This window comes from Saccopteryx bilineata, chromosome 1 (assembly GCF_036850765.1).
Source record: "Saccopteryx bilineata isolate mSacBil1 chromosome 1, mSacBil1_pri_phased_curated, whole genome shotgun sequence".
Classification (NCBI taxonomy): domain Eukaryota; kingdom Metazoa; phylum Chordata; class Mammalia; order Chiroptera; family Emballonuridae; genus Saccopteryx; species Saccopteryx bilineata.
The window spans coordinates 96947634-96971826 of record NC_089490.1 but is presented as its reverse complement, the minus strand read 5'-3'; the positions used below and the strand labels follow the sequence as shown (position 1 = coordinate 96971826).

Sequence of the window (24193 nt, the reverse complement as noted above, 5' to 3'; positions counted from 1 at the left end):
TGCACATATTTGGCAAGATTAAGGTGTCACCTCTCATATTACAAGGCGTGTTGATTGCACGCAAAGGCAGACCCACCAGCTCAGGACAAAAACCCTCTCGAGTTGGGGAACAATGCAAACTCTTCCTGTGATCGCTTAGGTCCTGGCAAAGTGAGACGCCAGACAGTGACCAGCATCTGCAGGACAAATCCAGGTTTTAAACTCACCGCTGCCTTCTCTTTTCTCTCTCTTTTATTTCTTCTGATTTTTCAAATTCAAGTTTGTCCCCTTCCCTTCCCCTCCTCCCTCCAGACTGCCAGTGACCAAGAAGCTGCTGGCCGATCAGCCCGCACATGTTTTTAACCCATTCATCACTGAAGCGGGAACCAACCACCTCTTTCTTATCCATCTTCGGGTTACCGGAGGACCTGGAACTCCAGAAGAGACCCGATAACTCAGCCAGTAAAGCTGAAACTGGGGCCTGAATCTCCCCTTTGAAAGCTGGGGGTGGGGTGGGGGCCAGTGCGGGAAGTGGGGGAGGGCAAGGAGGCGGGCCGGAGCAGAGGGAGAAAACCAGAACCCAGCAGAGCACGCCCAATCCAACCTTCATGGTGCTGTGTGCCGGGCGGAGGAGACAACTCGGCAGCCTAACCTGGCGCGGAGGAGGACCTCGACATTTTGGCACGAGGGAAGCCCTGAAGGAGGACCCTATTCTCCCCAGGGACCGCGGGAGGTGCCGCCCTTGGGCCTCCGTGAGCGCTGTGGGCCGGCTTCGATGTGGCAGCCTCCATCAGCCAGGATAATGATGAGGCAGGTACATTCTGTCTAGTACGCAGCCCCCAGTCTCCCCATCCTTTCCCGTCTCCCTGCAACTCTCCTGGACACGGGTTTCGGCCTGATCTGGTAGGCGCAGTGCCGTGCTGCTTCTTGGTGTGCGACCAAATTGTCAAAGTTGAAGGAACTTAGATTGTTTTTTGAACCTGGACCCTAGCTGATACATAGAGTGAGCTGTTTATTAGACACCTGGAATGGCAGGGCAGGGAAGAAACGAAGTAATACTCACTTCCCTCCCCCAGCAGCGCGTGAGTCAAAGGTCTTGGCAACAGACGGAGCGGAGAGTGGCTGAAATGGCGAGGAAAGTGGAGGGGGTTTCGGAGATCCACCACGCTAGGGCCCGGGGGACGGGGTAGGAGGGGAGCAAGAGCGCAAAATTCCGCTCTGAAGCTCTGGATTTTTCATTGACCCCTAATTGACACTTCCGCTGCCCCACTTCTCTCAGTAGCAAATGGGTGAAAGCAAGATGACTTAACTTGGTAAATTTAGAGAGAATGATCAGAACAAGTGGGGTCTAATGGACAGCTAAAATTATCTCGAAATAAGAGATTCTGCCTCCCCCCCCCCCATCCCGTTCTTCGAAAAATCTCCCCATGGGGGAAGTGAGAGTCACTACTTTCGGAGGTCTGCGAAGAGGTCTGTTTGTTTCTTGCCTTTTCTGTTTTCCGCGCTGTCCCTGCGTGCAGAATGGTGGGTGCTGGGCGGGTGCTCAGCTGCAGGGCCCGATCCTAGTTTGGAAAAAAAGGGGGGGCTTAGGAGAAGTTGGAGGCTGGATGAAAAGGGAGGCTCCGATCCATCCCTCTCTCTTTCACGTCGCGCGCGCGCGAACACACACACACACACACACACACACACACACACTCCTTCCTTTGGTCCCCCCGACCCCCGACTCTCCCTAAGTACCTCTCGGACTCGATCTCCCTTGATCGCCTGCGCAGCGCCCTGGTCCCCACGAGCAGCGAGTTCGCTGGGGAGCGATAGTCCTTGGGCGTGTTTGTGTTGTGGGGTGGGGGAAGGAATGACGGGTGGGCCAGATAGGGGTGGGGAGAGATGTGGAGCTGGCAGGGGCTAAGGTTTGGAGGAGGAGTTTACACATTAGACCCAAGCGGCTCAGAGAAAAGGGGCAAGAAAGGTCCTTCTGCCTAGTAAAGAAAATTTTAATTAAAAGAAAAAAGGAAGAGAAAAAAGAAATTTTAAAAGAAAAAGAACAAATAAGGCAGGCTGGAGACATTACCATGTAAAATGTAGTGAAAAGTTGAATATTTCGTTTTTTTTTTCTGGATCCTTAGAAGGGAAATCAAGGGTGAGACTGAAGCAGACTATTCACCTGGAAGTTTTTTGATGTTTTTCTTTAAAAGGGGCTAGGAGGAATGGCCCGGCCCTCCCGCTGGCCCCAGGCTCACGTCGGAGGGGCGCTGGGGTGCAGGCGGGCGAGGAGCGCGACCCGCCGGGCGCGGGGGCTGGTACGCGGCGCGCAAGGGGTTAAGGTGCTGAGCGCCGAGCCATCTGGCCGGGTTGGCTGGTTATAACCGCGCAGATTATGTTCACGGGACTCAGAGTTGAAGGCTCCTCTCCCTACCGAACAGCTCCGCGCGCGGCCCCGCGAGAGAGCCCGGAGCAACTACTTTCCTCCCTTTTCTTTCTTTCTCCTTTTTTTCCCCCTGCTGAGTAGTGGCGGCGGCGGGGTGGGGGAGACTTTGAATGACCAAGCTTGCGTCCACCTTTCTCTTCATGTCGACGTCCCTGGAAACAGTCACACGGATGCCATGGTTACTTCTGCCACGGTAAGGGGAGGCGGGCACGTTGGGTGGGCAGGTTCGGGCGTGGGGGTCTAGTGCGGATTTTTACAGTAGAGTGGCTCCGGGACCCGAACTCCGCACCCCTCCCCACCCCCATCGCGTCGCACTCTCACTTTCCCCGGCTCGTGCCTTCCGAAGTTTGCGCCGGGAGCAGCCCCGGCCGAGGCGCAACCACAACCACCTACACACACACGCACACACACACTCACTCATACATTCTTCCCCACCCTCCTCTCGTGCCTCGGCTGCCCGAGAAATCGCCCGGGGTCTGGGAAAGTGATCAGCTTTAAGGGACCTGGATTGGAAACGAAGGGCGGAGGCGAGGGGAAATGGGGACGACGGAAGGGCAAGGAAGAGATTCCGCAGAACCGCCACCCTCCCTCACTCCCACCCCAGCACAGGCGTGTGTCCCTGCAGAGACGGATCCCAGCGCATCCTGTAACAAAAGGGGGTGGCGGACAGATCCGGGCGGGGAAGGGGCGAGGTGCCGGCGACTCCGGCACGCCCCCGCGCCCTGCGCCCGGCCGCTCCGAGGTTTCTTCAAGCCTGCCTGCCTCGACCCGGGAGTGGGCTGGGGAGGGTTCTGGGACTCCCGACGTGGAGAGGCGCTTCCCAGTTTGGGGAGTTGAGACTCCTCGCCCCGTGCGGCGTACCTGCTCGCAAGTCCTCCCCGCCTCTGCAGAAAGCTTTTCTCGGAAACGACCCTGCACCCGGGGCAGGTCTTGGCCAGAGCCTCCCCCGCGGCTACCGCACCCTGGGTCCCCGCGCGCGGCCCACGCCTCTGGGACCCGGCGGAGGAGCGGGGGCACGGGGGACTGGGCCATCCCCGGGGAAATACTCGCGGCTTCTCCGAGCCAGCTCTGAGAGTTGGAGGCAAAGGTGTGGGAGGCTGGGAGACCTGGGCACCGGCGGAGCTAGGTCGGAGTTAGAAGGAACTACAACAGTCCAACTCGCTCCATTTCCTCTAGAGCTCTACTCATAACCCTAATGAAATTTGGGACGCTTGGGAGTTGAAAGTTCGGGAAAAGGCGGGCTGGGTGGGGAAGTGGACTCTGTTGCTTCCGGGCGCGAGTGGGTGCGCTGCTTCTTTGGGGGAGTTTTCTGTGTTCCTCATCTGCGCTCAAATGCATGTAACTGAGCCTTTCGCGGACTAAGGAGGATTCCTCTCACTGGATCCATGGCTCGAGGGGGTTCCAGGCAGAGGAAACCCCGAATCTGAATCTGAACCTGACTTCCTCGCCTCGACCTCTGGCGGCGGACGGCAGGTTCAGAGTCTCGGTGGAGACAGCTGCACAGACTCGGCCGGAGCGCTGGGCTCAGAGCTGGAGAGCTCGGAGACTGCGCGTCCGCGGGCTTGTTTATGTGGCGAAGAACTGGGGGCGGGGGCTGAGAGGGGGTAGGTGTCACTGCAGGAGTCTGCGGTTTGCAACTCAGACAATTACTGAATGTGCTGGACCACCTGCTTTTTAAAAAAGACATAACCTCTCCCACCCTGCAGAGCAGAGAGCAAGAAAAACATCTAAGTCTTCTGTCCTAAATGTCAGTATGAGAGACAGTTGTAACACAGAGGGAACTTTTCCTTGGTTCTGTTTTCACAACACTCAGGAATTCTCCGCTTACTCAGCCTGTCCTGCTCTGGCCCACAATTCCTTCCTGACATGTTGCACAAAGAGAGGTGAGCGGTAGAATTCAGGGGATAAAATCTAGCAGCCTGTGCTTTGGGCTCTAACACTGAGATCTAGCTTTGGGAATGGGGAGAGATGAAAACAGGCTCTGTGAACAGTGTTGGAGGCAAGTAGAAGACTGGGGGCGGGGGCGGTAGGGAATATATTGCTGAGGACTGCACTGTAGCTGGAAGTGGAGGTTGATGGAGTCTGCTTTCCTGTGGAGGTTAGGTCGGTCCCCTTGGGTGCTCTGTTTGGTCAGGGAAGGAGGTCTCGGGAAAGTTTCTTCTTGAGGTTGCGTTTGGGGGGTGGCCAGAGAGCAGGAGCTCCACCCTGCCCTGTGTTCCGCGGAGGTGTTTCTGAGAAGTCTGTGAGATGGGCATATGTGTGACTAGCAGGAGATGAGAGCATGTGGGAACATAGGTGTAGCTAATGAGAAATCTGTGCCTGCGAAGGGTGTCGGAGCAGGAGGAGAGGTAGTGTGGGGAAGACAGATGGCATGTGCCTGCCTGCACAGACACACGGAGTGGGTGTGGTGTGGTGTGGGAGGGCCGCGAGGCTGTGTGTGGGAGTGAAAGGTGGATGTGTGTGGAAGGTTGGGCGCCCGAGGATTACCAAAGGGATAAGTGTGGAGGTGGGGAAAGATTATCTGAGGAAAGCATAGTGTGAACTTTATGAATGTGCACTGGGAAGTTTGGCTGGGGTAGCGCTGGGCTAGGTGGGGGATAGGAAAGGGTGGGCTCAGACACTTTTATGTAGAGACTTGTCAGGGAAGGATGCTGGGTAGGTTTTTGCCCTCCCTCCTCTCCAGCTCCCCAGAGAGGAGGGAACTGGAGAAGGTTTAGAATGAGGAATGTACATTTAAGGGGAAAAGTCTTGTGTGTTGGCGCTGGGTGGGGATCAGGGAGGACACATGCATAGGATTGGAGTGAGTGGAGGGATATATTCTGCATGCCTAGTGGCAGAAATGCATGGTGTATTATGTTGTATAATCGATTTCTTATTTAACAGTTCACTGTCACCAATTAATATCGATTATCAATTAAAATGTACGGAATGACTACTGGATGCTCAGCTCATTGCTAGGTACTGAGCCATGGCACAGTGCCCTGGAAAAAAAAATCCTTAGTACTCAGCTGACTGCTGCAATTTTGCCAGGAGGAATGAAGCGAGCTCGATGCTTGTTGAGGTTTCTTCAAGAACTATAATTCAGATTCTAGAGATGTTTATGGATCTTGGGGGCCTACGGGACACTGACTTGAAATATATCTGTGGTTTTGTAAAGAGAGTGCATAAAGATAGGGATGATATAGTTTTTGTGTGTTGGGGAGGGAGCTGAAGCATGTCCCTGTTTCCTGTAGGAGGTGTGAGCTGGCAACTGGGGTGGAGGGTGCCTCAGTCCAGGTCAGAATGCAGGTCCTGCTGCATCTGAGGGTGGGTGTTGGAGTGTGTAGTACCTACTTACTAGCAGGAAGGAAACTTGATATGTTGAGCTGGAGAAGGGGGAAGCAGTGGCCAGGGAAGGTGACTGCTGGGAGTGTTTGTAAATCTTGATGTTTTCTGGGCTATGAGTGTAAAGCTAACTCGGTATGTGTGTGTGTGTGTGGGGGGGGGCTAAGTAACTGGGAGAAAGTTAGCCAGCAGTATAGGAGGGGTGTATATTCTGGCTCTTGTGATAGGGTGGGTGTATGTTTTTGCAGGAATTCTGTGTGTCTGAGGAAGGATACTCAGATGTACATATTAAGTAAAAATGATAAAGCTAAAAGAAGAGCTGTAGGCATGGGAGCATCTGGGAAGTGAGGGGAGCATGTCCTTGGTTGGTTGCATACCCTGAGACAGCTAGCTAGCGAGGTAGCTGCAGCAGAGCAGGGGGAGCTGGGTGCTTTGGCTGCACATACTTGCTTGTCTGAGCAGGTGATCCGGAACCTTTCCTTTATTAGGTTCTCATCGTGTGAGAGCATAGGTTTGGGGAGAGACTTTATTTGACTCATGACATTTTGAATTAATGAAATTATAGCTGTGCCATTTTGAGGTTCAATATTATTTTTAGGGGAAATGCATCTATATGAGAAAGAACTAATATAGGGTTTGGCTACTGGTCAGAGATCTGGTGCAGACATTTCTGAGGCTGTTGTGGTGGGGGTGGAAGACTCCCCATTGGGAATGTCTGGGTTCTAGTCCCACTCTGCCACTTTGGAGCCGTGTAACTTTGGAAAAGTCTTCTCATCTCTCTGCTCCTGTTTTGTTTCTCCTTTTGCAAAATGGCAGTGACTGGGATGCCTTAATGGCTTTTCTCCCAGTCAAAGCTTGGTGTGTTTAGAAGTACAAAATTCTACTCAGAGATGAAGTCTCATTGCATCCGGGTGCTGGCATGTATGTGAACCACTGTGAAAGCAGCATCTGTACCTCTTCCCCCCCACAGTACAAGTTGAAATAGTCTTAACGCCCCCTGCATGTCTACTGCTCACACACTGTGTAAGTGGGACTGCCTTTAACTGCCTCAGTTTACTCATCCATAAAATGGAGGCAGCCAAACCTAGATTATAGTTGATGGAAATCTGTATCCCTTAAAGTTCTTTGAGCTATCCAGAAGAAAGGTGGCCCCCAAAATCAATGTTTTTTTTATTGGAAATAGACATTGTTCTGTTCTTTAACATGAGCTGTGCAGACCATGTCACCAAAACGAATGCAACTTTGAGAAGAGAGAAAATAGTTACTGTTCTTGGCATATTGGAATAAAAGAGGATCAAAGTCCAGCCCATCCTGGGTTACTCCGAAGGTCTGTTTTCCCCTAAACTGAGGGTCCTTGGCAGGTGACAGCCTTTAGACATGTGGAGTGGCATGCACCCAGCACAGCCGCTTTCCCCAGAGGCAGAAACGGAGGCAGAGGGGCAAGGAAGGCGCTGGAGCCTCCGAGTCCTCCCAGAAGCCAGCACATACTGCCAGCTCCTGGCTCAGAGTCAGGCCCCCATCCTTGAGTTCAGTGGCCATAAATAGTCAGGAGCTAAGCTATTTCCATGAGGCACTAAACCAATTCTTTTGCTTTTCTTGGCGAGATTGGGCCAATTAAGTTGATTGGAAGAGGTCACTGCTGATGGGTCTCACATTCCCCAGGCGGGACAGGGCAGCAGCGTTTAATTACATAACATTTCCCATCTCTGCAATTCCACTCCCAGATGTATCAGATGTTCAGGCCTCTCCTCTTCCCCTCCATTCTGGACAACTAATTGAGCAGGCGGCTTCTGCTGCAGGCCTCCCGGGCCTTTCCTTGAGCCCATACTCTCACCTCAACTGAAGGGAATGTAAATCGCTATTGGCTGAAGGGAGAGAGGGGAGTCAGGCCCACACTGAAGATCTTTAAACCCCACCAAGTGGCTTCACGACCTTACTAGCTGCTTTGTTACTCTGGAAGGAGGCAGGCAGTTTCTGGCGGTGGGCTGAACTGGCTATTGCTAGGGTTTTAGATTTAGTTTTATTTAAAAAGAGTTTGTTGGAGAAGAACCAAATCTACTGGAGACAAGCTTCAGCCCCCTGTGGTACTGCTGATAAAGTCTGTGGATATACTTTGTGTATGGACAGGTGTGTTCAGAGTAAGAGAGCATGGGACGTGTGTACATGTGAGCGCAGGAGAGGCCCTGGGTGAGCAGGAGGCAGTCATAGAACGTGTGTTATAGGTGGCAGGTATATGGGTGCCTCGCTCAGATTGAATTGTCAGCGTATTGCTTCTTGCAGAAGGGCCAGCTTGTGGAAAAAGTCAGAACAACTACTCTCAGCACATTTGTATAGGGGGATAGAGGATGTTTGAGCATTTAAGAAATTTGAGGCCAGTGTAGATAGTACCTCACTCTTGCCTGGACAGATTTCTATAAAGAAGAAGGCTGGACAAAGGAAAAGTTTCAGAAGACGCACTTTAAAACCTGTGAGATCACATGTAGATGGCCCAAGAGATTTAAAGTATTTTGTTGTTGTTGTTAGTTTTCTATAACTCAGCCTTTTAATTTACCCCAAAATACCAGGGGGTTAGAGAGTGCATGCATCCCTGGGTGGTCAGAATTCACTGGCTGTTTCCGGTCCTCATCTGTGCCATGCTCCTTTTCAAGCAATCTTACTGTGAACCGCCAGAGGCCGTCTGTGTCTCTGGGCATCGTCAGGACCAACCTAACTATAACTGGTTTAGAGGGAGAAGAACAGATTTTGAAGTGAAATTGCGTGGGGTCTGTTGTGGTCACTCACTTTTTAGCAATATCTCCAGAGAAGACATCTGTTGAGCCCCAAATCTTTTATTTGTTCAGTCAGAGACTTTTGAAAAGATAAAGGTTCTTGCTTATTCAGGGACGGAGTTGTAGGTAAACTACTGATCTTAAAAGATTTCAGACCAAGGTGGTCTTAAACAGGATGGGAAAGCACAGCAGAAAGTCTTCAGACTTGGAGGTGACGGACCAGATTTGGAATTGAACTCTGTCTTTAATCAGCTGTTGTGTGATACGGGGTGTTCTCTCCAGCCCTTGATTTAGCCATCTGTAAATGAAGCACTTGAATTAGAAGATCTCAAAGTCCCATTCTAGCTCTGCCATCCTAGGATTCTTCAGTAGCCTTGTCCTCCCGTTCAACCAGTGCTAGTGTATATTGCTTGAAGTACATCTTGGCACACCCTAAATGAGCTCCTGTTTTTATCTTTGGTGAATGGCTGAGTCAAAGGCAGAGAGTCATGCAAAGAATTTGCCATAGCGTTTTGTTTTGGCCAAGAATGCTCACAAAGTTGGCTTAGGCTGCACAGTGTATACAGAGCTGAAGGAGGTTGGCTTTGGCTTTCTGGTAGGCCTCATGCTAATTAATCATCTAGCTTCCACATGAATGCCTCTTAGTGTCAGTGTTTCTGACTAAGATAAGGACCCACCTTTAAGATGATTGATATGATGGTGATGATGAAAATGTTAATTAATATTTGAGTACTTACCGAGTGCCAGGCATGATTAGAAATAGCGTATGGCATTATATCAATGCCCCAAAATAATCTCATTTGCAGATGAGCAGACTCAGGTTACATGAAGTTAAGGAATATGCTTATGGTTTCACAACTAGATGTCGGTGGGTGGCTTTCTGTCCTGAAGCCTGTGGCCATCCCGAGTCCATCACCTGCCAGTCAGATTCTGTTTTCTCTATTCTGTGGTGTCATCCAGATGGGAGGTTGTTTGATAGCCCTCTGCAGAGTCTATCACCCCACAGGGAAGCTTGCTCCACTGGAGGGTTCATTTTCACTTGCAAGACAAATGTTGAGGTTTTCTAGCCACCTGCTGGCTAGCATGTGTCAGATCTGTCTGAGCTCCCCTTAGCCCTCCCCCTTTACTTCCCATTCTGTTGACAAGAGAATCTGCCCTTCCAGAATGGGGGTATTGATTTAAGCCACAATTGCCTCCTTGTAAACTCTATAAGATCGGAGCTGGACATCTGGTTTTGATCCACACACCCGCGAGAGGTGGTAGGTCCCAGCATTCTCAAGTGCTGCGATGAGGGTTGCACGGAATCAAAGTAAAAGAAAATCCGAATGGAGACCACGAGGGCTTTTCAGAATTTGGAAAATGGCTTTCTTTGATGGGCTAGAGAATTTCCTCCATTTGAACTGGGGCCAATGTGAATGTAGGTATTTTTGCTGAGAGGTTGGGGTTAGAGGTTCCTGCTAAGGGTCGGAGTCCCCAGGCCCTGTTTGGTGCAGAGCAGAGCAGCTGTAGACTCCTCCAGCCCCGGCACCTGCCTGCTGCATGCCCTCCTCTGGGGATGCTTGAGGTGCATGTTGCCATGTCTGAAGCGTATGACTGAGTGCTGCTGTCCTTCTTTCTTCCTCCGCTGATTTCCACACCACAACCGCCACACTCTCGTCCTCAAGGCAGTTAACAGAGAATGACTTTGTTCTGTTGCTGAAAGGTGTTGCAATGAACAACATTAATCTAATGCTGGTGAGGCTCTAGGTCAGCGGTTCTCAACCTGTGGGTCACGACCCCGGCAGGGTTGCCTAAAGCCATCAGAAAATACATAATGCATATCAGGTATTTACATTCCGAATCATAACTGTAGCAAAATTACAGTTATGAAGTAGCCACCAAAATTACTTTTTGGTTTGGGGTCACCGCAACATGAGGAACTGTATTGCGGGGTCACGGCATTAGAAAGGTTGAGAACCATTGCTGTAAGTACTCTGGAGGTATGTGTTATCTTGGCTGAAAACAACTTTTCATTGCCAGGTGATGCGTTTCTTCTCTATCAGATGAGGTACTCTACTGTTACAATTTTTTAATGATGGCAGGTCCTTGAAATTTATTGCCTTCCTCTGTTTCTAGGTTTAAGGCCCCAACATTTAAAAATATCCTCCCCCTCTGGTTCCAAGTGATCCCTTAGGGAATATGTTTTAAGTTCTCAGTCTGGGATTCTTTCCATCCTGTGTCTAGCAGACCTACTCCTTCCTGATGGTTTAGAGGGCATACTCCTGCTTTTCCCCGGGGTTCAAGAGGGAGATGCAGCTCTGGAGATCACCTGATTCCCAACAAGCGCGCGCAATAGTGAGGAAGGAACCCAGCTGCCCTGGCGCCCGGCCTGCCACGCTCCTCTCTGCAGAGGACTCAGACTAGCTGTGTGACCTGGAACATATCACTCTGCCTCCATGGGCTTCTGTTTCCTCTCCTGGAAAAGGAGAGGCTTGGCTTCACTAGAAGGTCAAAAGGACGCTGCCAGCTGTGACAAATCACATATTCTATGATCCTGCTGGTCCCTGAGCCTCACTGTGACCCAGGCCTAGGATTTCCAGGTATCCTGCTGGCCCAGAGGACTTCCATGCAGCAACGCAGAGGGAAGGAGGAGGAAATTAAGTTATGTGGTGCCAGATAAGTTATTGACCATATGGATGAGTGCATGTTTATAACGTGCTGAAGAAACAAGCCTGCCAGATTTGTGGCAGATCGTGGCTTGGAAGTTGGGAGCATGGGGCAAGGTTTATGAGGGGTGAAATTGTGGGGAGCTGGATTCAGTAAGTGAAATCAGAAAGATCCTGAATGATGAACAAGGAGACCAGACTCCACCTCTAACTCTTCCAGACATGACTGTGTATTTGGGGGGAGTCCCTGAACCACACCAGGCTTCACTTTCCTTGTGTGTTAAGTGAGAGAGTTAAGGGCTACTGGCTTTGTTGATTCCTAAAGTCTTTCCTGCCTCATCCTTTATTGTGGGAATCAGGGATTATTAGTAAAAAAACCCAGATGGATGGCTCCATAAGGGAATATGGCTTAAATGTAGAGGGACATGTCTTTTGATTGTAAAATGATACGAGTGGCAGGAATAGACATCTATCCTTGAATTTAAGATGGCCTTGGAGGATACAGGCTGTGTGGATGTTGTTTAGAATGCTCTCCCCTGTGTCTCCACCAAGGATATCGAAATTGTCCTTCACATCTTTGCTTCACCCTTTCATTCTCTGGGCAGCCTTCCTGCCTCCCCCAGAGTGCCTGGGGCTCCCTCAGCCCTCCCAGGTTATACCACTTAGCACGTGTGAGTTTTATTCGCATCTCTATCTTCTCACTAGAATATGAGCTCTGCAGAGAAAGGGGTCTGGTCTTTTTATATTTGTGTTCCCCAATACTTTGAACAGTTTCGGCCCCAGAAATGAGTTGGGGGAATGAATGTTATGCATGACGAGCTGTAGCGAGTTCAGATTGTGCAGAAGTAAGAATTGTGCAGGCTTGCGGGTTCAGACAGGTGACGCACTCACCAAGGGTCCAGAACCACATTCTCTGTGTTTCCATTTGGCTCCTCCCAGACCTGATGTCATGAAGCCTGTTCAGCAGGAAAGGCTGTTCTTTCTCTCTCCTTCCCTTAGTCTGCTTAGCTTTTCTGCAAAGTTGGGCTCTTGGTCCCAGGGGAATTGAGTGTCATTACACATGATTTAGGGCAATTGATGTCTAGGCACTTGGAAAGCACATGTTGAAAGGTTATTTAGTGACATATCTGTTGGTAGTTAAGTCTCAGGCCTGTGTGAGATGTTGGAAAAGATGCGAGGTGGATGCTGCAGCTGACTCTGAGGGTCTGGGATTTGGTGAGGGAGGCAGAGAGGTTCCATTAGTGTGCCCCAGGGAGGGGCAGCGTGAGCGTGTTAAGTCAAGCTTGGGGGTCCCAATGGGAGCGTTCATTTTAGTGTGAATGATGATAGAGAATCCTCTTGATGAGGAGCAGGCTGAGGGTCTACAGACAGTCTTCTCTTGGCAGGACAGTGATTTTCTTGTCCCTGAGTTCCCAACGTCAGGCCAAGTCTGAGCATCTCAGAACCCATCGTGATGTGTGCCCCTTGGTTCTTCATGGGAAGAGCTTGGAGTAGGGGCGTGTTGTATAGGTGTTGGGGCTTGGATGTGTAGGTGTGTGTACTCACAGGTGTGATTTTCAGAGGTGTGCTGCTCAGGACTGCAATCCGCACAGACAGGAAGGTGGGTCTGCCTGAGGCTCCTGAGCTGTCACTGCTTCTCCCTGCTGTCTGACTGCATCCTCGCTGGGACCGTTTCTGACACAGGGACAGACTGCCATCTACTGTCCACTTCTGTCCTCTGAATCCATCCTGCTTAGTGAGCTCCTAGGCATTTTTTTCCCCCACATCCTGTTTTTAGTTGGTCCAGACACGAGAAGGAATGGAATAGACACCAGGTCCTTATTTAGTGATTTCTTTGGAATTTAGAAGGGAGCCTTTAAAAAACATGACACATCTGTTAGATGTTTTTCTGGCCTGATTAATGAGAGTGTTATTTTAAGGGGACCTCCTGTCTTTCCTGATTCTTCTGAATTGCTGTGCTAGGTCCCATGTGGAACACCAAGAGATAAAAGGCTAGGCCCTACCTTCCTGGGTCTTGCACTCTAATTGGGAGTCCAGGACAGACTTGTGGAGAAATAGACAATCAGACAGGGCAGGGTAATGTGTTGGTAAGGAGTACATGAGTGGCATGGACCACAGAGACTCTGGAAGTTTGAAGGAAGGAGGAGTCCTTGCAGGCTGGGGTGATTGGGAGACAAGCACAGGCAGTTTTTAGCAACCTCAGGGTTTGGTGAGAGCCTCCTGTGAGCTGCGTGTGGTCATGTAACAGGCTCTGCACTGGGAGTACTGGGAGTTCTGGGACCTAGAAAGCCAAGATCCAGCTGCCCCAGGACCAAGGGCTGCAGGTCTTGTCATCTGAGGGTCCTCCCATCTTTGACTCTGTGTTAGGTACCACACGTGCACACACTGGGAGGTGCCTCTTGTTTCCAGCTTGTCAAGGAGGGTAGAGCCAGAGTATCAGTTGGTTCCCCTGTGGAGAGGGGCACTCAAGGTGCGGTCCTGTCCCAACCACCCCGCGCTCAGCGGGAGAGACATTCCCCAGAGGAATCTCAGGTGCTGTGCAAATAGGAGGGGCCTGACAAGCTACTTCTCTCCACATCTCCCCTTCCTTCCAAAAACATATCTGTATAGTCCTTGAGTCAAACGTGGTTCCCCAAAAGGGAGCCACAATAGTGTTGGTCATAGCTCAAGTGTAAGATTCCTTCACATTAGAATTCGTGTTACCATTCATTGCTTTTCTGGAGCTTTGTATGTGAGACTTTTTTTGGTGGTTATGGATTAAAATGGGAAACCTGTTTTCATAACTCCTCCTATTTTTTCTCTTTTCAAAAAAATCCACTTTATTTTTAGTAATACTAAAATTTTAATAGTGAGGAAATTAATAAAAGGAAGTGTGGAAGTGATCACTGAGTTAGAATATATTGAATAAAGTTAAGAAGGCAATGACGGCCCTGGCCGGTTGGCTCAGCGGTAGAGCGTCGGCCTGGTGTGCGGGGGACCCGGGTTCAATTCCCGGCCAGGGCACATAGGAGAAGCGCCCATTTGCTTCTCCACCCCCCCCTTCCTCTCTGTCTCTCTCTTCCCCTCCCCGCAGTCAAGACTCCATTGGAGCAAAGATGGCCTGGGTGCTGAGGATGGCTCCTTGGCCTCTGCCCCAAGCGCTAGAGTGGCTCTGGTCGTGGCAGAGCGACCCCCCAGAGGGGCAGAGCATCGCCCCCTGGTGGGCAGAGCGGCGCCCCTGGTGGGCGTGCCAGGTGGATCCCGGTCAGGCACATGCGGGAGTCTGTCTGACTATCTCTCCCCGTTTCCAGCTTCAGAAAAATACAAAAAAAAAAAAAAAAAAAAAAGGCAATGGCAACTTGAGTGTTGGTAGGAAGCTGATTAGGATATCAACAGGCATGAAAATGGAAGTATGATGAGTATGATGTTAGATATATTTTAGTTACAGAATCAACGGGTCTCTCTCTCTCTCTCTCTCTCTCTCTCTCTCTCTACTTCTTAGCATTTAAATGATCACTAGGGAGCTCTCCGTGTGTTTATTTGATGTTCTCGTTTGTGTGTGTTTGAGTGCGTGTGTGTGCATGAGAGAGAGAAAAAGACATTTTAGATTGTGGTCTATTAGCAAGTCTCGGAAATCAAGTTGAATTTGGGTTGTGTTACTGGTAGAGAGACCTCAGCTTGTCACTGTAATCCTCTGACATTTTCCTTTTACTTTTTGGCTCTTGTATGAATTGGCGGTCTACCTTCCCAACCCCCTTTAGTGTTTACATCTCCTTTTGGGGCTGCTGTATATAGTTACAGTCTGTCTACCGCACGACTCCTCACTTCTTTGAGGGGCCACTTGACAGAGGCACAGTCAAGGATAGAATCGTGAGAGAAGGGCTGATGTTTGAGTACAGGGGGAAAACATTAGGGGATTGGTGAAGGATTTCAGGGGTTTTTCATGTGCTTTTCTATGGCACAGTGATGTCTGTGACTCTTGTCCAAAGAGCGATCGTGAGCAGGGGCTAGGATAGAGACAGAAAGGGAGATTCTACCAAGAGGAGTCAGTATGGAGGGAGGTCACCTGTTCTGAGCAATGGACGTGGAGCCAAACAACCCCAGGCAACAATGGGAGGTGTTCGGATGGCCCATGGTGTGATTTGTAGGCATCAGTGAAAGTAGGCAAAGATGGGCAAAGAGAGTTTCAGGTGAGGAAGCAGGTGGAAGAAGGCTCTGAGGTGAGAAAAACAGGGACTAACGGAACTGAAAGAAGTCCAGGTAGGTACTGCACAGAGACAGTCATGAGGTGATGTGTACGGTGAGGTAGGGAGATGGTGGGAGCCAGTAGAGGGCTCACTCTTTACCTCGTGGGTGATTGGGACCCATTGAAGATTTGGGGTTGACATAGGCGAGGGCACAGTCAGACTTTGCTTGAAAAATGATCACTCTGGCTGCAATGTGGAAGAGAGCGCTTAGTAAATATACTTAGTATTCAGTGAAAGCATAACTGTTGGTTGGATTGATGGAAGAATGAATGAGTGAGTGAACAAATGAATAAAATGTAGAAGGGGAGCATCGAGCCTGACTTTATCTCTGATCACTCTGATCAGAGCTGGCTCCCGGGGAGAGTAAACCAGCCTGGGAGGATGGGGCTGGGGTGGGGGAGTGCTAATAAATTGATCATTAGCTCTAGATGTAGGAAGTAGGACTAAGATAGTAACTCTTAATACTGAGAGTTTAGAGCATAAGCAGGACGGGGTCTCCAACCTTTCTCCTTCTTCTGTGTATTTCCATCTTCATTTGATTTCATTCAGCATCAAAAATGAGAGGAGTTTTGGAGTTGTGCCCCAGAAAGTCTGAAATTTGCTCCAGAGGGGACTGCTGGCATTTCAGACATTTTCAAAGGCTCACAGGGGAACATGGACAGATGCTAAGGTTACTGGGGCATCTTCGGGGAGCTAGATTCCTGGACATCAGTTTCACCTATACATGATTTCTATAGATTTGTGTGTGTGCATGCACACATGCACCTGGGAGTTTTAAAGTCTCCCCCCAATTACCAAATTGTACTTCTTTTGCTAGTAGTGAATCTATACAAAATAGTTACTTGCAAGGTCACATTGCTTAGCATATATAAGGAGTGTGTGTATGACAGTTACCCAGATAGACACTTGACATGCCATCAACAACTTGGAATGTGGGAACATATAACCCCCCCTTGGTAAAGCCAAAAAGAGCCAAAGGGAACCTCTAGTGTCATCTCAAAGGTCTTTGCTCAACCGAGGTTCTCCCATGTTCTTACTGTTCTGATATCATTTGCATTTTGAGATCTTTTAACTTTGGCCAATTAAAATTGAACATCTATGGTTGGGAAGAGCCATCTGTATTTTTAAAGCTCATCATGTGATTCCAATATGCAGCCAAGCTTGGAAACCATTAGCTTACACCATGACCTCTGAGCCCTGTCCTGCCCTCGGTAGCTTTGCCATGGAACCTGCCCACCCTGGGTGTGCGTGTGAGAACGCTCCAGTTAGTTAAGGGTTATCAGCTCATTTGAGCTGAGCTCTCCATCCAGCATTTGCTTCCAAAAAAATGGAGACTAGGAGGGCAGATCACAGGTGCTCAGAAGATGCTAAAGTGCCCCACCAACTCTCCCATCTACTGAAGGGGGGTGTTGAGGGTAAATGGTGGAGAACAGGGGAGAGAGAAAAACATAAACTAGCATTCCCAGGGCATTAATATAGGTACTTTTATATATGTCATCTCATTAGTCCCCATCAGCCCTCAGAGACAGATATTATAACAAGCTGGAGGGCACAATCTCCATGATGCATTCAAAATGCAAAATGGTTTGCAGTCTCTGAATATGTTTCCCTGGGAGTATACATATCAGTTCAGATTCCTTCCTCTGGGCTTAATTATAGACGAGGGCTGCTGCTGTCTGGCCCTGGTAGCTCAATGGGACAGTGCTTCCAAAGGCTCAGGTGGAGGACCTGCTTTAACCAGGGGCCTCCACGTTGAGGAAGCACTTGTTCTCTTTCTTTCCATTTTCCTGTTGGGAATCAGGGCTCGCAGAAGGGCTGTGGAGTGGAAGGTCAGAGAAGGAAGCTAAACCATCAAGGTCTGAAAAAATTAGTAAGGTCTAAAGAAGTTACTTCTCCAACTACATATTCCCAAATTGTACAGTGGACCATGTGGAATCATTGCAATCCCTGAGTTTCTCATTTATAAAAAGTTATTGCTATGTACACTGTCGGGCAGGCCAGGGCCGGATGTCTCATAGCCATGGCTCGGTGCATGCTTCTGTAAGCGTTTTGGGTTTGGGATTCTCCAGAATGCTGAGTGACCTACGTGTACTTTAGGAATTACAATGTGGTGGAGTGAGCCAGGTGGGAGGATGGTGGTTTCAGGGAGGAGCCTGGGCGGTGGCGCAACAACCACGATCTGCTGCAGCGGGCAGTGAGATGGGCACAGGCTCCTTCTGCACAAGGGGCTGCCAGAGGACTGCGTGCCATGGACAGAGACAGACCCCACAGAGAGCAGCGGGAGCAGAACACCGCAGGGCTCTCGCTGCTCTCCTTGTGTATCATGCGAATGGAACTGAAGTCATTTTTGGCAAAGTCCAGCTGCCACCCTCCCATCCCTCCCTTCCTATTATGGCTTCCCCTCCCCCATCCCCAAGTACAGTCACCTTCAGCAGTGACTTTTTTTTTTTTTAAATCAAGGGACAGTAATGTTTTGAGGAGGGGTGAAAGGAGCTGAAGTGTTTTTATCTGGGTGCTAGGCAGTTTATTTTGTTTTCCAAAGTCTGATCAAAAACATGTCCCAAAGGGACCGTGAACTGAGTTGAAAGTTGACTGTTGTACTGAAGAACATTAGGTACGTGCACTGTGAGAGGAGTTCAGCGTGGTCCTCCAGCAGTGCCCCTACAGAATCACACGGGGGAGTTTAAGGAGAAAGTGCCCCTCGGGCTATTTCTGCCTCAGAGCTAATGGTGAAGGAATGTAAACCTCATTACAGTGAAGGGAACCGAGAACCAACATTTAAGCGAGAGGACCAGGCTCTATTTCCACTTCTGTCAATCAATAGCAGTCACAACCCCTGGGAGCCTTCGTTCCCTCTTTTGTAAACCGGGATAATGAACCCTAACTATTTAACATAATTTCTGTGGAGGTTTAGATGAGATCATGCATACAGAAGTGCTTTGCAAGCTGTAAATTCCTTTACAAATATATGTTTTGGTTTAAACTGGTATAAACAGTTTGGCTGAAACAATGCTAGTAGCACATTGTTCTGTTTGGAAGAAGGCTCTCCTCCATGTCAAGCTGCGGACATATTCCTTAACAAGACACTGCCAGCACAGGGTGCTCCTGCCACACCAAGTGTTTGAAAGGTAGCTTCTGGTGCCTCCCATAAGAAACAGGAACAAAGGTTACACTGTAACTTGGAAGAATCAATGTATTCCTTTACCTGTTTCTGATGATGTCATCTGGGGACAAGCTCAAGCTGCTGCCATTTGTGAAAGGTGCTCATGGGACAGGACGTTGGAAGTGGACGTGCACAGGGCGGTCGGGATGGGGTACAAGAAACTCGAGTTTATTTCATTGTGTGTCACCAACCCCTTCTGTGAAGCTGGTCACTGAATTTGCCTCCAGCCATTTATTCTTGTTAAACAACCTTTGCACAATTATAGCTCTCTCTGCAGAAGAGAACGTCCCTTCCAGCACCATCCTGGGTCTGGTGGCAGACCTCATAGATGACCTTTCCTACTGCAGTGGTCCTGCGTTTCTGGTTTATTTTCTTATCATGAAAATCCCCTCAAAACATCCCTCTCCTCATTTTGTGGATGCAGTGCCTTATACCCTTGAATCTCAAAGTAGTCAAAGTCCTTTTCTGACTGCTCTTTTCCTGCGTTTGAGTTTTTCCAACAGTAGAGTCTGCTGGGGTTTTTTGTTTTGTTTTGTTTGTTTGTTTGTTGTGGTGCTGGCTTTCCTCGCATGGGTGGTCAGTTCTTCTTCTTGCCATATTTTCTTCCATGGTGGATTCTCCTAGATGCCTTGTGTGTGGAGACTGTGCTTGCCTTCAGCTTCTTAAACTGTCTGTGGTTTCTTGAATGTTTACCTTCCTTTAAGGATCCCTTACCGTGTCTGAGCACTGCAAGTCCCCCTTCTTGTTTTCAAGCCAAGGCAGCTATTAACCTACATTTAATGTATTTTTGTTGGGGATATGGAGTTGATACAGGAGGAGGAGGAGGACTGCAGTGGGTACTCCATCTGCCATCTCGAAATGGAAATCTTCCCCTGGTTCTTATGGATGCTTTGGTCACATGAAATGTTTGAACAGATCACTACTGTAAAGGTAAAGCTAGGTCACTTAACACAGTGCCTGACCCATAGCAGGGACAGAGCTGTTTTGTCATCTGTATATTATTGTGCTCTCAGATCCCATCTCCACCTCTTCAGGCCTGGGAGAGCTTACCAGTATCGCCACGATTCAGTCAGTTTCCTTAGGTGTAAAAGGATGGCATTATATTGTTAGAAGTATTAATATGGAGAATGGTCAAGTTTCAATAAATGTTAGCTATCTCTAGCATGACATTATTATTCTGAATAGCATTAACCCAAAGGGGGAAGAAACAGCTACTGTGCTATCTTAGGGAATCCAAGGGCAGGAATTGCAACCCGGCTTGGGGAGAGACGCAGGAGCCTGGAGGCCGTTCTCTGCGTGTGAGGTCACGCCGTTCCACTCTCTGTGCACAGGCAGCCCGCCCCCCTTCTCTCTCATTCTAGGCCTACCAACTGACTGTCTCAGGGACTCCTTTCCAAATTTCATAGAGAAAGCTTCTGATTTGCCCAGCTTGTGTCAGAGGTTCACACCAGTTCATGAGCTACAGACCAGGGAGCGGGAGCATGTCATGTAGGGTGGATGCAGCTTCAGAGGCCCTACCTTCCCACAAAGGTGCGTTGTTCAAAGTGCAGGCCTGTCCCTGCTTTATCCACTAACATGATCAATGCATCACATCAGAACTGAAGACAGCTCCGGGACATGGGCAGATTCACAGGTGAGCGTAGATAGGGCAGTCTGAAGGGGTCAGTCTTTCAGAGTTGCTCACGGCCCTGTGCCAAACTGTAGGGAGGAGCCTTTCCTTAGGAGCATCTGCACCAGGGAGGAGAGAAGTGGTCAACAAAATGCAGACGTGTATGGGTGACAAATAAGCAGACCGCATGGGGCACCTGGATAGGAAAAGAACAGGTCAATGCGTTCCTGCAAGACCAGTTCTTTCTGAGCCTCAGGCCACGTGCAGGACCATCCCTGGTCTTCATCTTTGGGTAACCATTTAATCAGGGCCTTTACTGCAGTAGACAGGCATGAAATGAACTCTGCATGTAATTCAGGAAGACATATGATGAGTTTGGTGGGGCGGGGCCTCCCTTCACTGGAGCACATGTTGTGAGGCCCTCAGAGCCAGACTGCGACTTCCACCTGGCGGGCTATTGCTCAGGCTCTTTCCCAGGTCCAGGTACAGATTGAGATCTCTCTGACGCTCCCCCTGGGCCCGGCCTCTTCAGGCTGGAAAGTGCCAATCCTCGATGTGCACATGCAGTTCCTGATTTGTGTGAGCTTTACCCTGGTAATTCCCTGCGTTTTCCAAGCTGAATGCAAGATGAAACAAAGATGCCCTTAGGCATATCCAAAATGGCAAAGATTAAGATCCTTAAATCCTAAACAATTATATAACCAGTTTGTGATCCAGGAGGAGGGTTTTTTATGTCATGAATTTTTTTATTTCTTTCCGGATTTGTTGGCTTATTTATTTGCATATGAGATCATGACCCTGGGATCACCGTGTGCTCAGTCCGTTATGTGCACATTCCCTGTCCCCACTGCAGCTCGACACAACGGACTCATTTTGCCCATTTTACAGATGCAGAGACTGGGACTCAGAGTTGTTAAGCAGCTTGTCTAACAGAGCCTAGATCACAAGCTAGATCTCTCACCTGCAGCCGGTGACACTGCAATCCTCCGTTTGGGAGATTTGTTGTCTGTCTGCTTGCATTCATCCCTCCTTTATGTGACAAATACACAATGTCATTAGTGAAATTCTTCTCTTATTGGAGCCTTTAATCTAATCATTAGGTGAATTTTTGAGTTAACTTCAAAAGGTCTCAAGCCATTGTCTTGCTGTTTGCTCTTCTTTTTGTTTTCTACCTTAGCTGGGATTTTGGTTGATGAACAGTTTTTTTACTCATGGAAGAAGAGTGAATACAGCCAATCTCACCTGACACTCGTGTATTTGAAGAAATAGGGTGTGTTAGAAGACCCTCTTCATTGCATACCAAGGACAGTCAAGCTCCTTGCCCGTGATTCACTTGTCCCTCCATGGCACACTCTTCTGCCTCACATTTTATGATTGAGTGTCCTGCCTCCATGGGCTTTATCAGAGCCACACTTTTGTTACTGTCATTCCCCAAGCTTAGCTCCTCTCTTTTGACTGTGTTTGCCTCGCTGACTCTTACAGGTGCTCATACTCTTGTTGCATTATATATGCTCGTGTGTCTGCCTCCCCCATGGGTCTGTACACACTGTGCAGGTAAGGACCCTCTTCTAATTACCTTCATATCCACTAGGACTTAATACAGTGTTCAAAAAATGTTGGTTACACTAAACTGAGCTCCAGGCAAACCAACAGCAGCACAAGGGGTTTCAGAATTTGGCAAGACTCTTCACCATTGATGTATCTATGTGGGAAAGTTTATGGTTGTCTTTAAAAGCCTTCTTTTGTCCCATGGGAAATTCATCTAGCTAAGTTTAAAAAGCAGCTGGTTGATTACTGTCCAGTGCTATAAACTCTTGGCTCTTGACTTCTTATCCCTAAGAATTTCTTTTGGCATTAATTGACGTTAGAGAGAACTCTGTTGGCAGGTAGTTGTGATATCAGTACCGGAAAGATCCTTCTATCCAGAAATGTTTAGGAAGTTCCTATGATGTGCTCAGCATTGTTCTGGGTACTATAGATAGAGCTGTGAGTGAGAAAAATTAACCCTCTGCCTACGGGAGCTTCTATTCCAGCAGAGACATTGTAAATGCAGAAGTAAACAAACACATCATAGTTAGATGCATAAATGAAATTCTGCTGTGGGGATCGGTGCCATGATGGAAGATAATACAGAGTGATGTGATTGGCCGTGGGAGAGGGTGCTTTAGATTGGCATATTCAAGACCCAGCAGGAAGTCTTGTGCAGCTGAGAGAGAGAGTACGAGGCTGGCTAGCTCAGTTGTGCAGAGTATCTCAGACAGACTTTATTTAAGTGATGAATGAGGTGGGTGATAAGAAGCCCAGGTTTCCCATGCTCCCCCAAATATATTGGGAAGCCAGAGCTCCCCCACCACCACCACCAAGTGGGATGAAAGCTATAGGAGGGTTTGGAACACGGAATATTGTCACCTGGCTGAAATTTTTTTTTTTTTTTGTATTTTTCTGAAGTTGGAAACGGGGAGGCAGTCAGACTCCCGCATGCACCCGACCGGGATCCACCCGGCATGCCCACCAGGGGGCGTCACTCTGGGGCGTTGCAACCAGAGCCATTCTAGCACCTGAGGCAGAGGCCAATGGAGCCTTGGCTTTGGGAGGGGAAGAGAGAGACAGAGAGGAAGGAGAGGGGGAGGGGTGGAGAAGCAGATGGGCGCTTCTCCTGTGTGCCCTGGCCGGGAATGGAACCCGGGATTCCTGCATGCCAGGCCGACACTCTACCACTGAGCCAACCGGCCAGGGCCCCTGGCTGAAATTTTTTAAAGGTCCCTCTGCCTGCTTTGTGGAACACAAGCTGTGGAGGCAGGTAAACAAATCAGATGCCAGTACAGCAAGTGAGAGAGAGTGGTCTGGACTCAGGTTGTCACTAGGGAAGTAGGAAGAAGCCAGAAGATTTGGGATGTGTTTTGGGAGTAGGGCTTGGAGGACTTGCTGATGTATGAATGGGGGAATGTGAGAGGGAGAAGGCTGTGATGCAGAAGAAGCAACCACACCCCAGAAGGAAGACACACCATTGTTCATGTTGGATCCCTGCGCCACACATCCCAAAAGAGCTTCTATCCATGCCTGAGCACTGTGTCACTACCAGGAGCACAAGAGAAAGAAAAATAGAATGTTCAGTGTGCTTCATGTATCTAATCTGAAAAATGAACTCTGCTCGGTGACCTAATGGGCATAAATTCTGCTTCTAAAAAAGCTACTCATTCAGCAACTCACTACTGAGTGCCTGATATGGTAAGGTATTGTGTTCTGTGCTTGTGCAGAATACAGAGTGCATGGCTCTTCACCTACAAGACTTCACACGTGTCCAAGAAAATAATGCATATCCAACTAAATAAAACTTGAGACAGCAACGAGAGGGCCATGGGAATGTTGCACACACAGAGCAGTTGGAGTTCCAAAGACTACTAGTGGGCGATTCAGGAGACCCCTGACCAGCCAAGAGGATTTTAGCAGGTAGATCTGGATAGCACAGACAGCGGCACAAAGGTGGGAGAAAGCATGGAGTGTTTCAGGCTTGACCAACGCCTCTGAAAAGCAGAGAGTCCACACAGAACAGTAATAGAAGCCGGCTGGGTCTCAGCAGCTTCCCCCCCAGCTCCCAAGGCACTGCGGTTTGGGGAAAAGAGCCTGTTGTATCTCCTCATGGCTTCTCATCCCTTTCCCTGGTTTTGGTTTGCATTATTTCCCCCTACGAGCATTCTTTGAACTTTTTGGAAACTCCTCTTGGGGTCTTCTCATCTGTTCCTAGTTTAACACTATGGGGTTCTGCTTTGCAGGTTGCGGCCTTCCAGAAGTGTTTCTCTGAATTTAGTGTTGGGTACGTGTTTTGCTGTTCTGTCGCGAGCCTCGTCCCAAGACAAGAAGGACTTACTTTGAGTGTAAGAACAGGGCTTCAGAGAAAAACCTAACACTTCTGACTCCCAAGTTTACAGAGCTCTGCCAAATCTGGATTTACAGAGAAGAGGAAAAGCCCTAACAAGCTATATTCTTTGTCAAGTGCAAAGAAATCATTTAGCCCCTCTGAGATCCGCCAAAAATAAGCTACTGGTTTGTGAAA

General features: G+C 49.0%; 1 protein-coding gene across 1 annotated transcript in view; it reads left to right on the top strand.

Moving 5' to 3' along the window:
* Positions 1-2385: 2385 nt before the first annotated feature.
* The window catches only part of NTF3 (neurotrophin 3), a 70290-nt gene continuing 48482 nt past the window's right edge, over positions 2386-24193 (top strand). The window contains exon 1 of the mRNA XM_066253123.1: positions 2386-2597. Within this exon, the coding sequence (XP_066109220.1) occupies positions 2580-2597 (18 nt within the window). The 5' untranslated portion in view covers positions 2386-2579. The remainder of the gene's footprint in view (positions 2598-24193) is intronic.